The sequence below is a fragment of the Gorilla gorilla genome, chromosome 5 (genome assembly GCF_029281585.2).
Source record: "Gorilla gorilla gorilla isolate KB3781 chromosome 5, NHGRI_mGorGor1-v2.1_pri, whole genome shotgun sequence".
NCBI classification, from domain to species: domain Eukaryota; kingdom Metazoa; phylum Chordata; class Mammalia; order Primates; family Hominidae; genus Gorilla; species Gorilla gorilla.
The window spans coordinates 182,669,051-182,684,372 of record NC_073229.2 but is presented as its reverse complement, the minus strand read 5'-3'; the positions used below and the strand labels follow the sequence as shown (position 1 = coordinate 182,684,372).

General features: G+C 44.7%; 1 protein-coding gene across 6 annotated transcripts in view; it reads right to left on the bottom strand.

Moving 5' to 3' along the window:
* TULP4 (TUB like protein 4) overlaps positions 1-15,322 on the bottom strand; it is a 273,493-nt gene that overhangs the window by 57,628 nt on the left and 200,543 nt on the right. For all 6 annotated transcript variants that reach the window (XM_063707985.1, XM_063707986.1, XM_031012088.3 and 3 more), the window contains 2 exons: positions 4,486-4,666; positions 1,410-1,544 (listed from right to left, as the gene is read on the bottom strand). In XM_063707985.1, coding sequence (XP_063564055.1) covers positions 1,410-1,544; positions 4,486-4,666 — 316 coding nt within the window. The remainder of the gene's footprint in view (positions 1-1,409; positions 1,545-4,485; positions 4,667-15,322) is intronic.

Sequence of the window (15,322 nt, the reverse complement as noted above, 5' to 3'; positions counted from 1 at the left end):
CCGAGTAGCTGGGATTACAGGCAACTGCCACCACTCCCAGCTAATTTGTGTATTTTTAATACAGACGGGGTTTCACGATGTTGGCCAGGCTGGTCTTGAACTCCTGACCTCGTGATCTGCCCGCCTTGGCCTCCCAAAGTGCTGGGATTACAGGCGTGAGCTACCGTGCCCGGCTTTTTTTTTTTTTTTTTGGTGAGACAGAGTCTCCCTCTGTCACCCAGGCTGGAGTGCAGTGGCGTGATCTCGGCTTACTGCAAACTCTGCCTCCCGGGTTCATGCCATTCTCCTGCCTCAGGCTCCCGAGTAGCTGGGACTACAGGCGCCCGCCACCACGCCCGGCTAATTTTTTGTGTTTAGCTAATTTTTGTATTTTTAGTAGAGATGGGGTTTCACCATGTTTGCCAGGCTGGTCTCGAACTGCTGACCTTGTGATCCACCTGCCTTGGCCTCCCAAAGTGCCGGGATTACAGGCATGAGCCACCGTGCCCAGCCTAGACTTGATTCTTTATATCCCTGTGATTGCTGAATAATTCAGGCAAGCAGCAGTAGCACACGGTAATGACTCCCTAGGCCAATGGCCAGTTTTGAATGACAGCAGCGAGTTACACCAAAGTTCCTGGCTTGTCTCCTATATCCTCATTCAGATTACAGGAGGTCCCTTAAACATCAAGGGTCAGAGGCAGCCCAGGTATTGAATTTTAAAACCTTTTTACCTTCTACCATTCAACCCTGAAGAGACAGATTGTTTTTCCATAGAACTCACATCAATGGGGTCAACAACATCAACAGTACTCTTGAACTGCAAAATTCACAACACTCCAAATGCCTATGCCCACTGATTTTCTTTTGAGATAACAACACTCATAATATATATCAGGAAGGTATCAGCACTTGACTGCTGCCCTTCACATCAATGCCTCAGTCTAGTAATTGCAGAACCTCCACAAGTCTTTCAAGGTAACTTTATCGCACAATGATGATCAGTTCCTTAATAAGCCTGTCAGATTCTTAAAATTACAGGGGCTTCTGTGTAAATGATGTCTTGTGCACCATCTGCTGCCTTAGGGATGGCAGGTGCTGCAGTCCGTTTATTGTGCAGACATGCGTAAGCCAGATGCAAACATACTTGTACACCTGAGAGAGGATCATTCTTGTCATAGTGAGGAAAAGAGCAGGCTAAGACAAAGACTGAATGTCAGGAATCTCCCTTTGAGATAAGACTAGGTATGGACTTGTCAGATAAGCAAAGGAGTGAAGAGGGAGTGGCTTTAGTTAACAGACTCCATGAAGCCCAGAAAGGGTCACCACAGAGGACAGGAATCAGTAAGCACAGGGTGTACAAGACCGGCCTTGAGGCAAGCACACACAGGCCCGGTCTGCAGGTTTGGGGTGTGTGCAGCATTCTGTACCTTTCAGCCCTGAGCGGATGACCGTGGGAGACAAGTCATCGTAGTTGTTCATTAAGCTGATGTCTCCTGAGGTGAAGCTGATGGTGAGCAGAGGCTTGATGTTCTGCACTGGGATGGGATATGCTGCTGGACCATCTGCAGGAACACAAGTGCCAAGTGAAAAGGAGGGAAGCACACCACCCAAATCCAGGTTCCCAAAGCTGCAATCTTGCATGGTGCCTTAGAAATTGCCTGACAATGCAGATCCTACTCTGGATTGGGATGCTACCTGAATGAAGCATTCTATATCATTCAGGAACTACACAAGGGCCATCAGTGGGCACTAACAGAGAATTCGTGAGTAAGAAGCAGGACACTAGGGACACAGCCCTGGGGGCAATTGGTGAGTGGTGAGAATATGTGTGAAAGTTTACTAACTTGATTTAATGTGTTACACGGTTCTAATGATATATAGACATAAATTATTTTAATGTCATACAACATCCAAGGATGGTAGGAGGAGGGATAAAAACATTTTCTTAATTCTGGTCTAAGAGAGAAAAAAGTTGCTTTTCAAGCTCCAAATCCTCTTTCTAAATCCTCTTTCATTGAATGTTACAGGAAATAAGCAGCCACAGAGGCCAGCCCAGATTTGGAGAGAAGGTTGGGCTAAATGTGGCTCAGAGGCTTGCTGCACCTGCGGAGCACAGCCGGCATAAGGAAAACCCTGCTCTGGAGCCTCATGCAGACATTAAGGAAGGGGCCATGATGGACCATGGACTTGGTCTTTCACAGGGTGTTTGAAAAAGCAAAAGTAAGCCCTTCCTAGATGCCTAGATAGATCAACGTTTTCAGAAGGCTCCTGTAGGCTTCACAGCCACACTGGGCTCATCTTAGCAGCCATCGAGGTGGGCCTACCTGCCACTTGTCTGCAGACGAAGCCCAGTTATTGCTTTGCTTTACATCATGACACTGCACTATACCGACCTCCACACTCAAATTCCCTAGGCCACTAAGAAGAACCCTGTTGCACGTGAAAGGTGAACACCTGTCATCCTCTAAACTGCCCCCCTGCTTCTGAGAAGGGCAACTGCCTGGAGGAGCAACCAGGGACTGAATTCTGTTCTTGGATTTACTCTGGACTTGCTTTATAAACTTGGTCTCTGAGTCCTGTTTTTTTTCTTTTCTTTTCTGTTTTTCTTTTTTCTTTTTTTGAAACGGAGACTTGCTCTGTCGCCCAGGCTGGAATGCAGTGGCGCGATCTTGGCTCACTGCAGGCTCCGCCTCCCGGGTTCAAGCCATTCTCCTGCCTCAGCCTCCGGAGTAGCTGGGATTACAGGTGCCCACCACCATGCTTGGCTAATTTTTTTTTTTTTTTTTTTTTGTATTTTTAGTAGAGACGGGATTTCAGCATGTTAGCCAGGATGGTCTCGATCTCCTGACCTCATGATCAACCCGCCTCGGCCTCCCAAAGTGCTAGGATTACAGGCCTGAGCCACCGTGCCCAGTCCCTTGTTTTCTTTTTTTTTTCAATAATAAAATGGGGGCAAGTAAATCTAGATTTGACCCACTAAAGAGGAGTTCTAAGAGTATGCTGAGTCCATGTGATGAAGACACTGACTTTACTATTATGAGGCTGTAGAAATATGACCAACACTTCTCTCAAGGCTGGTATCCTATTAGGAAAGGGGATGGTTAATTCCTAAATTGCTTTATGGGTGCTAGGAATACTCATAAAAAGCCCCCAAGCCACTGGTCCTAAAACACTACCATTAATCTCGTTTTTCATGTGTGAATGCCTTCTCCTAAAATGAATAAATGAATGAGTATGTGTGTACACACATATGTGTCTGCTGCTGGGAAGCATAACACACTGTGACAGGAAAGAGAAGACAACACGAGAATATTGCAGGTTCTAACAGAGGCAGACAATTTCTCTAATTTCCCCCGGAACAGCCCTTCACAGGACGACATGCCCCACAATGGCAGGAAAGGTTAGAAAGCACCCACTGTGCCCTTTGACTATGAAGGGCACATAGCAGTGTAAGCACAGCTGTGCCAGGCTAAGGATAGAAGCCTGCGGCAGTGTGACCACTTCTAATCAAGAAGCCAGTCCCATTCCCCAAAACGAGGTGGTTACAGCTAGGCAGGAAGGCTAAATTCTAGTGTTCCATACCATGGAGGACAACATGTTAACAATAACATATTATCATATTATATAGTTTCAAATACCTAGAACGAGGATATTGAATGTTCCCAACACAAAGAAATGATATATGTTTGAGATGATGAATATGTTAACTAAAATGATCTGATCACTATACATTATGTGTATCAAAATATCACAATGTACCTCATGAATATGTACAATTATTGTATCTCAATTTTTTTAAAAGAGATGGGTACAGGGGATGGGATGCTGGTGAAGAGCCAACTGAGTAGGCCAGTGCTGTACACTGATTCTGGAGACCTGCTAGAGGTTAAGGTGGCTGGAATTTGAAGTCATCCCCACCAAGAGTATTCAACACCAAGTGGAGTATACAGAGAGGCAGCAGGTCTTTTAGACCTGAGAAGGAGGAGTGCTTCTGCCTGAAATAAAGAGGACAGACAGAAATGTGGAGTTATCTGCCCAAGGTGCTGGCCTTCATTATGGCAGAACAAATCCTTTTCTCATGAACCTAAAGCCGCGGGCTTTAATAACATTGGGGATTTGGATATATCACATATTAAGTTATAATAATAGCACAGCATTTTTCATCTTTAGCTTTCTTTATTGTCACTAAGCAGCTAAGCCCCACAATACCTCAGGGACACAGGAAGAGCCATGTGTCTCACTTTATATCTAGGAAAAGCTAAGCGAATTAAGTGTAATCAATTCGACTAGTGATTCTGAGAAAAGGGACAACAGCGGGGAGACAGTCACATCTAGATGAGGCCAGCCCTACCTTGCATTTCAGCTTGATAACTCTTCCCAGGAAGCCCGGGTGCCGTAGGTGTGGTGGCCCTTCACCCTCCCTCCTCTACGTCAGTCTACTCCGCTCCGATGCCCTTCCTTGTCCTTCTGGTCAGTGACAAGGAAAGTAGGGCCAATGAGTACCTTGGGGAGGGGCGTAGTCATCTGAGTCCGTGTCGCTCTCGCTGCTGTCCTCCACCAGGAAGATCGGGTAGTTCCAGGACATGCCGAGGACACCGTCTGACTCGTGCAAGAGGACATGGGCCAGCATCCTGCCGTGGCAATCCATGACAATCACCTGCCCATCGGCCGTGCCAAACAGCACCTGCAATCCAGGATGGGGACCTCTGACCAAGTGGCAGCAAGGGCCAGTTTCTGGCACACCTTGTTGCCTCGATTTGTTTTAGGAAGACAATATACATTTAGAACTAAAAATAGCTAGTTAAGTAACAACAGCACAGTGACACAAAATGTTAAGTAGAACCTCTGCTGGCTATTCCTGCAAGAATTTGAGTCCTTTAATACTGAAATGTGACTAACAGCAAAATGAGTATATTATATTGCATGAACGTTTTCAAATAATACCAGCAAAATCACTGTTATACTATTTGCAGGGGTTTTGCTTTGTATTTTTGATTGGAGGAGAGGAGTTAGGAAAATATTCATTTACTTTTCTGGAAAACGAAGAAGCAGCAGAGATTTGTTGTTATAATTTTCTCAAATTTAGAAGAAAAAGCTTAGGTTTATGTTTGACCAAAGAGAAAATACATTGGGTTATGTAAGCATGTTATATAACCATATTTGGAAAAGAAGATGCTCCTGAAACAATGTTTTATTTCCAATGTTGAATGTTTTACTTCACTGAGAATAATAGTATTAATGTATTAATTTATAATTAATTTAAGGATGTAGTCATGGTATTAAAATATTAAGTATTTACTTTGCACTAAACACTATGCTGAAAGCTCTACCTCATTAATTGTCAAAACCATGAGTTAGGCGCTAGTTTTGCTGGTGTGGCCCAGGTGGGCTTTTGCTACCACAGTGTGCTGAGGGCTGCTCCTCAGACACCTTCCTTGGCCTCACCCATCTCAGAGCACATACTCAGGAGCATGCTGGGTAACACAGACAGGTACATGGCCAGAGCTAAAGAACAATCTGGATAGAGGAAGGCTGGATGCTCCCCTCCATGACAGCAGCAAAGGAGCACCTCACAGCTGCTGAACATCCCCCCTGCCGCCGCCAACCGACCAACAACACTAGTGGTGCCACCAGTGGGACATCCTGAGAGGAATCTTGGGGCCTGGGCAGCAGGACCTCCACCGAGGTGCATCACATTGCATTATCTTCTGCTTTGTGTGATGGTCTCTGCAGTTTCTGCATTGGTTGCCATTAAAAACTTTACATCTTTTGTGTCTAATGGGATCTGTCTATCCGTCAGCATCTCATTGCAACAATCATGCAAGTTATCTCCAATTTACAAACACACGAGCAACTTAAGAGAGGCCAAGTAGGCTGACAAAGGCATTAAGTGATCAAGCCAAGGCTGTCTGACTAGAAAGGCTAGAATTTACCCAAAGGGAGAGCTGGTTAAGGCTTTTTCAATTTTTGCTTCTTTCTGCTTGAGATTTTAATGTGAAGCTCATTGGGGGCAGAGACAGTCCATAGCTATATCCCTGGCACCTAACAGAGCTTTGTGTACAATGCAGGCACTCAATAAATATTTATTGCTAAATGAATGCACTAAAGTCAGTGACAAGCAAAAGGCAATTTTAGGATATAAATACTGATGACTAAGAGACTGCCTGCAGAAAGTTCACAGAATTCAGCTATTTTAGAATAAATTGTTCATCAAATATTCCTTTAATATGATCTATATTTTAATGAATGAACACTAAAAAAGGCTAAAACAATTTGCCTCCAGACGCAGCAATTAATTCATTACTATATGCTGTTTTCAGGAAAGACATAACTACTAGGAACACCATGAAATTCATTTTAGAAAAAGGTGAAATTTCGGCTGTCAACAAAAAAAAGTACTATCTGATAGCATGTCTACAAAGCCTTCATGTGACACAGGCGTAGGGATCAAGACACCGGAGCATGGGTCACGGACCTGCTGAAGTCCTGGAAGAGGCAGATGTTTAATGTACTTGGTGAGCAATTTTCAATAACAATAAATATGAAACATGACTTCTTATAACTTTAAGCTGTACCCATTGCCACATTTATCACTATTCTCATCCCTTTGCTGTGGGATTGTGTGATTTCTGTCTGACCCCTAGTTACACTATAAACTTTTGAGGCGATGGACTATTATGGACTGAATGTTTAGGAGCTCCCCGCCTCCCCAAATTATGTTGATGGTATTTGAGGAGGTAAGGTCTTTGGGGGATGATTCAGTTTAGACAAGGTCGTGAGGGTGGGGCGCCCACAATAGGATTAGCGCCCATATAAGAAGAGTATGAGAGACCCCAGCTTGCAAGCACTCTTGCTACACCCAAGCACTGAGGAAAGGCCATGTGAGGACCCAGGGAGAATGCAAGCCAGGAGTCAGCCTCCACCAGGAACCAAATTGGCGGGCACTTTGATCTGAGGCTGGTCAGCCTCCAGAATTGTGAGAACTCAATGTCTGTTGTTTAAGCCCCTTGGTCTGTGGTATTTTATTATAGCAGCCCAAGCTGAGACCTGAACCACATCAGCTTTGCTCAACAGTACCTCCCTAGGCCCTGTCATGATGTACAACACACAGGAGTATTTGCAAAAGGGAGGAAATGACTCTGCATTGAAAGGTCCTTTGAATTAATACTCATTTTTCCATTTTAGAGAAGAAAGGACAGATGAAGGAACATACATATAATTCCTGAATAAGGACTGATTAAGTTATCAGAGTTTAGTATCACACTAAAGAAAAACAGAACAAAAAGGGCAGGCCTCAAATCCACTACCATTAATGAATTACAACTACAGTTCCCACAGGAAGACAAAAACACTATTAAGATTGGAAAAAATGGGAAACGCAGCACTGACAGTTTAATTGTCAAGCAATGATAAAAGAAGTTACTCTGTTTTGGAACAAGTATGTCACAGATTACTGAAGAACAGTGATACAACATGAAATCAGATTTTTAAAAATCTCTTCCATTACAAGTTCTTTTCATGCCTAATCACTTTTAATGAGATAAAGCTTATGTGAGCAAAGGACTTCAGAAGAACAAGATTGAGAGCCTAATAATAATGAATACACATATGGCAAGTGCATCAATCTCTGCTGCTTCTGCTCCCTAATGTTGGTCAAGTAATGAATGTGTTCTGAGTGGGCTGGTGCTCCTGTTTGTAGAATTCTCCGTGCTAGTGCTCCCCAGGCTTGGCTCTAGGCCCTCTTCTCTCTAGGAAACCACAATCATGCCTGTAGCCTCAAGGATCCCATTCATAGCTGACTCCCTGCCCAGGCCTCTGTCCTGAGCCCCAGACTCTCACATCCAACTGCATTCCTGCCATCTCCCCAAAAAGTGCAAAAGGCCCTCAGTGTCAACATGTCTAAGAGGAAACGCATGACTGCATCCTTTCCTGAGCAACACACACACAACCAGACCCCATCAAGCAAGGACTGAGGCTTGTGCTTTATCTCCAATGTCTAGTACATCAGCAGGTTCATGGCAGGTGCTCAGACATCATGTGTGAAGGCTTCTGGGCCCCACCACACAGAATTAATCTTGCTCTAACCACGGCCCCCACAGCATTCTGAACTTGGTTCTGGTTTTGCGTGCCTGTCTCCCAGTAAACCACAAGCATCTCAAGGGGTGGTCTGCACTCCCAGGTTCTCATTCACTCAGTGACTCAATGAATATAAATAAATTTCTGTCCAAATCTTTGCCCAAGTTTTCCTACAAATGAAGGAGCAATCTCCTTCCATTCTTCTTTATAAACCAATTCTCAAATCCTCCCATAAAACTACCCCCCAAAAACACTTTCAAGGATGAATCATGTACATTTCTGTCCCATATTTTCCTGCTGTTTCCTGTGACGAACTGTAGGCTGCCGGTATGGGCAGGGCCAATGCTCCCTCTGTAATGCATATACCAGGACCAAATAAGCAGCAGAGACATACAGGTCAAGTCATACTAGTTCAATGGCTGCCTCGCTGGGTTTGGTTTACTTTGCAGCCTCGTATATACTCACTGCAGGGCAGTTTCTAATAGCAACATGGCCAGGCACCATGGCTCACACCTGTAATCCCAGCACTTTGAGAACCTGAGATGGGAGGATCACTTGAAGCCAGGAGTTTGAAACCAGCCTGGTCAACAAGGTGAGACCCTGTCCTCTACAAAAAAACAAAAAAATGTATCAGGCCATGGTGGTGAGCACCTGTAGTCCTAGCTCCTGGGGAGGCTGAGGCGGGAGGATCACTGGAGCCCAGGAGTTGGAGGCTGCAGTGAGCCATGATTGCGCCAATGCACTACAGCCTGGGTGACTGAGCGAGACTCTGACACACACACATACACACAAAGCAATGCAATAATGATATCCACATATAATCTCTTTATTTCAATGTACTCCATTCTAAACTATTTTTAGGTTCAATTATTTAAAAATAAACACAATTATTATCAATAGTTTAAAATAAACCAAGCCACAACCAAAGGAGGAGAAGACAAGATATAAAATCATTCAAAAGATTTCTATTTTGGAAGCCGTAGTATCTCATCAGTACCTTTGTCTTTGGACCCTATACATCTAAATTGTTGAATAAAACCATGTTGGGAAATGTCAACTTCAATAATACATGCTTCCAAAAATGTTCACTTTTTTGTAACAGAGTTTAATTTGTAGTATTGGAACTAGTTCCTGAAGGAGGTGACTTTTTCCCACTTATTTGCTTTTATGACTGAAGGCTGGGGGAATACATTAAAAAACTGATTACAAATCCCTCCTAGTAACCTTAGCACCTCTGGTGGCACGCATGTGTAGCTGCAGATAGAGAAATGAAAAAATAGCCATGATGCCCCTCCTTTTCTTTGGAAGGAACTCTTTTTGTTCTGAGATGCGGCAAAAGTAAAAAAAAAAAAAAAAATTTTTTTTTTTTTTTTTTTTTTTTTTTTTTTTGAGATAGAGTCTTGCTCTGTCGCCCAGGCTGGAGTACAGTGGTGCAATCTCGGCTCACTGCAACCTCCGCCTCCCAGGTTCATGCCATTCTACTGCCTCAGCCTCCCGAGTAGCTGGGACTACAGGCTTGCGCCACCACGCCAGGCTAATTTTTTGTATTTTTTAGTAGAGACGGGGTTTCACCGTGTTAGCCAGGATGGTCTCAATCTCCTGACCTCGTGATCCGCCCACCTTGGCCCCCCAAAGTGCTGGGATTACAGGCATGAGCCACCGCACCCGGCCCAAAAATTTCTTAAGACCTCCCTGTTGGGTTTCAGAATACTGGCCTTCAGATGTGCTTCAAGGCCAGACTTGAATATTTTGCAACTAAATAAACAGTCACTGAAATCAGACAGTTGTAAATGACAGAACTGCTCAATTGATTAACAGAATATTTCCTGTTTTTTTTTTTTTTTAAAGATGAAATGTAATTTCACAGTTGACTATAACAATCACTCCTAAATCTGTATCTTCAGGCTAAACATGTAATTTGGAAGTCATCTCATCTCTTCACTGAAGAAAACACCACTTGTAAACTAACCTATTAAGATGAGAGACTCTCCCATGTCTAAAGATTTTCAGAGAAGAAGATATTCTGCCTCAGGCCTCAAATTTAATGTTAAATGATTCCCATTACCAGAATATTCTTCTCCAAATCTTTCAGGCTCCATTTTTAAGTTTATTCACCCTTCTAAGACATACCCATATATCAATTTCTAGGAGTATAGTCTGACTACAGAACCAATATAAAAATGCATTTACGGCCAGGCATGGTAGCTCATGCCTGTAATCCCAGCACTTTGGGAGGCCAAGACGGGCAGATCATTTGAGGTCAGGAGTTCAAAACCAGCCCGGTCAACATGGTGAAACCCCATCTCTACTAAAAATACAAAAATTGGCTGGGTGCGGTGGCTCACGTCTATAATCCCAGCACTTTGGGAGGCCGAGGCAGGCAGATCACAAGGTCAGGAGATCGAGACTATCCTGACCAACGTGGTGAAAACCGGTCTCTACTAAAAATACAAAAGTTAGCTGGGCTTGGTGGTGCACGCCTGTAGTCCCAGCTATTTGGGAGGCTGAGGCAGGAGAATCGCTTGAACCCAGGAGGCGGAGGTTGCAGTGAGCCAAGATTGCGCCACTGCATTCCAGTCTGGTGACAGAGTGAGACTCCATCTCAAAAAACAAACAAACAAACAAGCCGAGGATGGTGGTGGATGCCTGTAATCCCAACTACTTGGTTGGGAGGCTGAGGCAGGAGAATTGCTTGAGCCCAGGAGGTGGAGGTTGCAGTGAGCAGAGATAGCACCATTGCACTCTAGGAGCCTGGGGGACAAGAGCAAAACTCCATTAAAAAAAAAACCAAAACCATTTAATTGGAATATCTCCAGAATGGTACACAAGTAACTGAAAACACATTACCTCTGGTCAGCTTGGGGATAGAAGGAGGGGCCTTTTCATCATATGTCCTGTGGAACATTTAGTATTTTATACCATGTGAATATACCATTAAAAATACATTTAAATATACATTGAATGAGGAAGAAAGGCACACTTCAGGAATATAGCCCTATATTGGCTCTTTGAAGTAAGGCATAACTGCCCAGGGTAGCCACTCACCAAGAGGCCTGGGAACGTGCATGTGTACTTTGATCAGAAGACCACGAGTGACGCTGGAATCTGCTTGGCCTGTTGGTGTGTAGTCAGAGCCTGTTGGGGGAACATCCTATCCTTTGCAAAGAATTGGGCCTGGGGGTCAGCTAGTGGGGCTCATCCTACTTTGAGTCCTAGTGCCATAGTAAGGTTCATCATTCTGCCTCCCAAGTGTCAGCCTGAAATCCTTTCCCATTTCAAAATTTTACAACTCTTCAAAACACACTGAAATATATTTCTAAACATGATGAAAATAGTAATTTCTTCCCATGGCTACTGATAAACTTCTCAACGAATGAGCTGAGAGGAAAGGATTTGCTGATCTGTGCTACCAGTGGCAGCTGGGGAATAGTGGTGCAAGCAGACCCAACAGCACTTGTGACCGGTGCCAAAGCCAAGCCAAGCTGGACCTGAGTTAATGCAGGAAGGACAAAATTTAATCCATAATAACTGCTGCAGCAGGGAGAATGAGGGAGGAGGAGGGAGGCATAGGCAGTATTCAGGGAAGCAGAAATAACTGAAAGGCAGGAAGGGGGCTGTCAACGCGATTAGGCTCTCTGGCTTTACTAACTGGAGCTTAACAAAATTAGGCCCCTACTCTCTCACAAAGCCTGGGAGATGGGCCCTATCAAACAGCTGATTCTCTTGGCAGCCTCGCAGGCAGGAACGTAAGAGAGCTGGAGCAGTCATCCTCGGGACACAGCCTTGAGTTGTTAGAAACGGTGCCAGTGTTTGCTCCAGGGTGTGTGTGTGGGAAGGGAAGATGGTGTGGATGAAACAATTTATGTCCGAGAGTCTGCAGTATTTAGAGGCCAAGGTTGAGGTCCAGCTGAGAAGAGGGCCCAGAGAGGCCTGACCAGAAGGAGCGAGCCTTTGTCCTGGTGGTGAACACATGTGAAACAATACATCTCACCCCTCCTAACACATATAAGGACATATTCAATGCCAAGGGCAGGGGCCGTAGAACAGCAATGCCATGTGGAACCCCAGGAAGATCAATTTTGTAGTTCACCATCTGGCTAAACGCTGGCATTTAGGCAAGATCCCTGTGTCAAAACCAAGGCCATCATCATGCTGTGGTATTGATAAAGATATATGAAGAAAATCTAACATTGCATTAACAAAAAACTGACTTTAAGAAGGTATATGTGACAAGAGCCAGTGTATATTAATAAATTCCTCTCATCTTTTATTCTTAACCTAATTTTTTTTTAGATGGAGTTTCACTCTTGTCACCTGGGCTGGAGTGCAGTGGTGTGATCTCGGCTCACTGTAACCTCTGCCTTCGGGTTCAAGCAATTCTCCTACCTCAGCCTCCCGACTAGCTGGGATTACAGCCGTGCACCATCGTGCCCAGGTAATTTTGTATTTTAATAGATACGGGGTTTCACCACGTTGGCTGGGCTGGTCTCGAACTCCTGACCTCAGGTGATCCACCGCCTCAGCCTCCCAAAGTGCTGAGATTACAGGCATGAGCCACTGCGCCTGGCTTATTCAATGTAAATCTCAAGAAAGATTTTTATTTAGCGTATTTTATAATTCATCAATACTGAGTGCTCTATCTGGTGATTCATCGCCTGAGTCCAGAGATAACAAAGGGTGACTTAATTTCTAGACATCTTAACTGTCATGTCAGTCAACCAAAACACCGACAAAATGAAAAAGTACAAACATAGTAGCTGCACCTGTTTCTGCTAAAGAAACATATTTTATTCCACAAAGTGCTCAACAGAATTTCTCAAATACACGCAAAAAGAAATAACTAAAAACGAACCACTATCAATCGTTGGATAAAGATAGCCCTGAAGGGTGGGAGGCTGTCTCCCAACTTCTTTCCTGAGCAATTCATTCTCCTAACTGTGATTCCTGTGCTCCTTGCTGATTTTGACAAGAACCATTCCTATATATGTTTAGTTCAGGGCTTAAAATAAAGATGGGCTTCCCTTGTGTGGTATTCACACTACTAAAAAGTCATGGGCAGATCTGATGGGAAAGAAGAAAAAGGATCACTCTTTGCGTTGGCTTAGACTAAATTTCATTGCAAAGTTGAGTCCTCAGGAGCTATGAGCAGCAGCTCCACTCTTACCAGCCCTTTAACCTACTTACAGCACACTCACCAGTCACCAGTAAGGGTTTCCAGTGTAGGAGATTTTACTTTAGTAGGTTTGTGGATTTTTTTTTTTTTTTTTTTTTGAGACAGGGACTCACTCTGTCATCCAGGCTGGAGTGCAGTGACACAATCATGGCTCACTGTGGTCTCAACCTCCTGGGCTCAAGCAATCCTCCCACCTCAGCCTCCCCAGTAGCTGAGACTATATGTGTACCCCCACACCCAGATAATTTTTGTATTTTTTGTAGAGACACGGTTTTGTCATGTTGCTGGTCTTGAACTCCTGGACTCCAGTGATCCTCCTGCCTCGGTCTCCCAAAGCGCTGGAATTAGAGGTGTGAGCCACCGCGCCAGGTCAGATTTATTTTTTTTTAAAAAGAAACACTCTAGGCCGGGCACGGTGGCTCACGCCTGTAATCCCAGCACTTTGGGAGGCTGAGGCAGGCAGATCATGAGGTCAGGAGATCGAGACCATCCTGGCTAACACAGTGAAACCCCGCCTCTACAAAAAATACAAAAAATTAGCCAGGAATGGTGGCGGGTGCCTGTAGTCCCAGCTACTTGGGAGGCTGAGGCAGCAGAATGGCATGAACCCAGGAGGTGGAGCTTGCAGTGAGCCGAGATCACGCCCCTGCACTGCAGCCTGGGCAACAGAGCAAGACTCCGTCTCGAAAAAAAAAAAAAAGAAACTCTAGTACAAGAGCTTACATGAGAGAGATTACCATGTTCTTTTCTTGTATTGAGCACAGTGACTTTTAAGTCTTTGCAGGGAAACTAAAATCTATGCAGTGCCTATAATCACAATCTTAAAAGACCAGGTGCATCAGAATTCAAAACCAGCAGGCTCCTGGAAGGAGGTGAGAGCTGCTCTTTCAGGAAGTGAGAGCTGCTCTGGGTGGGTGGAGGGAGAGAGTTGCTCTGGGAGGAGGTGAGAACTGCTTAGGGAGGAAGAGAGAGCTGCTCTGTGCCCTGTGTAGGAGTGAGAGCTGCTCTGGGAGGGCAGTTGTTGAGGTTGAATTCTGCTTACAGCCAGCCTTAAAGGGACAGCAGAGGAAAATGTTTTCTTAGGGCAAATAGAAAGCTCCTTGCAAATAATGAATTGTGACGTTTTGCTTTTGTGAAGTTTGACTTTTTTCTATCAAAGAACAGACCTCTTCTATGTGTTAGTTGATATTTATACACCAAATATCGGTAAATTACCTTTTTTTTTTTTTTTTTTGAGACGGAGTCTTGCTCTGTCACTCAGGCTGGAATGCAGTGGCGCGATCTTGGCTCACTGCAACTTCTGCCTCCTGGGTTCAAGCGATTCTCTTGCCTCAGCCTCCTGAGTAGCTGGGACTACAGGCGCATGCCACCACACCCTGCTAATTTTTTGTATCTTTAGTAGAGACAGGGTTTCACCATGTTAGCCAAGATGGTCTCGATCTCCTGACCTTGTGATTCCCCCGCCTCAACCTCCCAAAGTGCTGGGATTACAGGCATGAGCCACTGTGCCCAACCTGTAAATTACTTTTCATTATAAATCTGTGGGCCAGGTGCAGTTTTGGGAAGCCTAGGTGGGCAGATCACTTGAAGTCAGGAGTTCAAGACCAGCCTGGCCAACATGGTGAAACCCTGTCTCTACTAAAAATACAAAAATTAGCCAGGTATGGTGGTGCGTGCCTGTAATCCCAGCTACTCAGGAGGCTGAGGTAGGAAAATCACTTGAACCCAGGAGACGGAGGTTGCAGTGAGCCGAGATCACGCCACTGCACTCTAGCCTGGGCAACAGAGCGAGACTCTGTCTCAAACAAACAAACAAACAAACAAACAAACTGTGGTGTTTTTAGCTGAGAAAGCAAAGCGTTATACTACTGTTTTAAAGTTCCCTTTATACATCCTTTCCTTTCTGACTATGCTGACAAAGGAAGCCCTCAGCAGGAACACGTGCCTCTCCGGTGCTGCAGGTGCGCTCCTCCAGAGCCATGAGCAGAGCTAGCCCCAAACTACATGCTTCAATCCAACAAGAACCTCCCTCCAAGTAAGGAACAGATGAGGTGTGATAATGGCACTGTGGTTATGGAAGGAAATGCCACG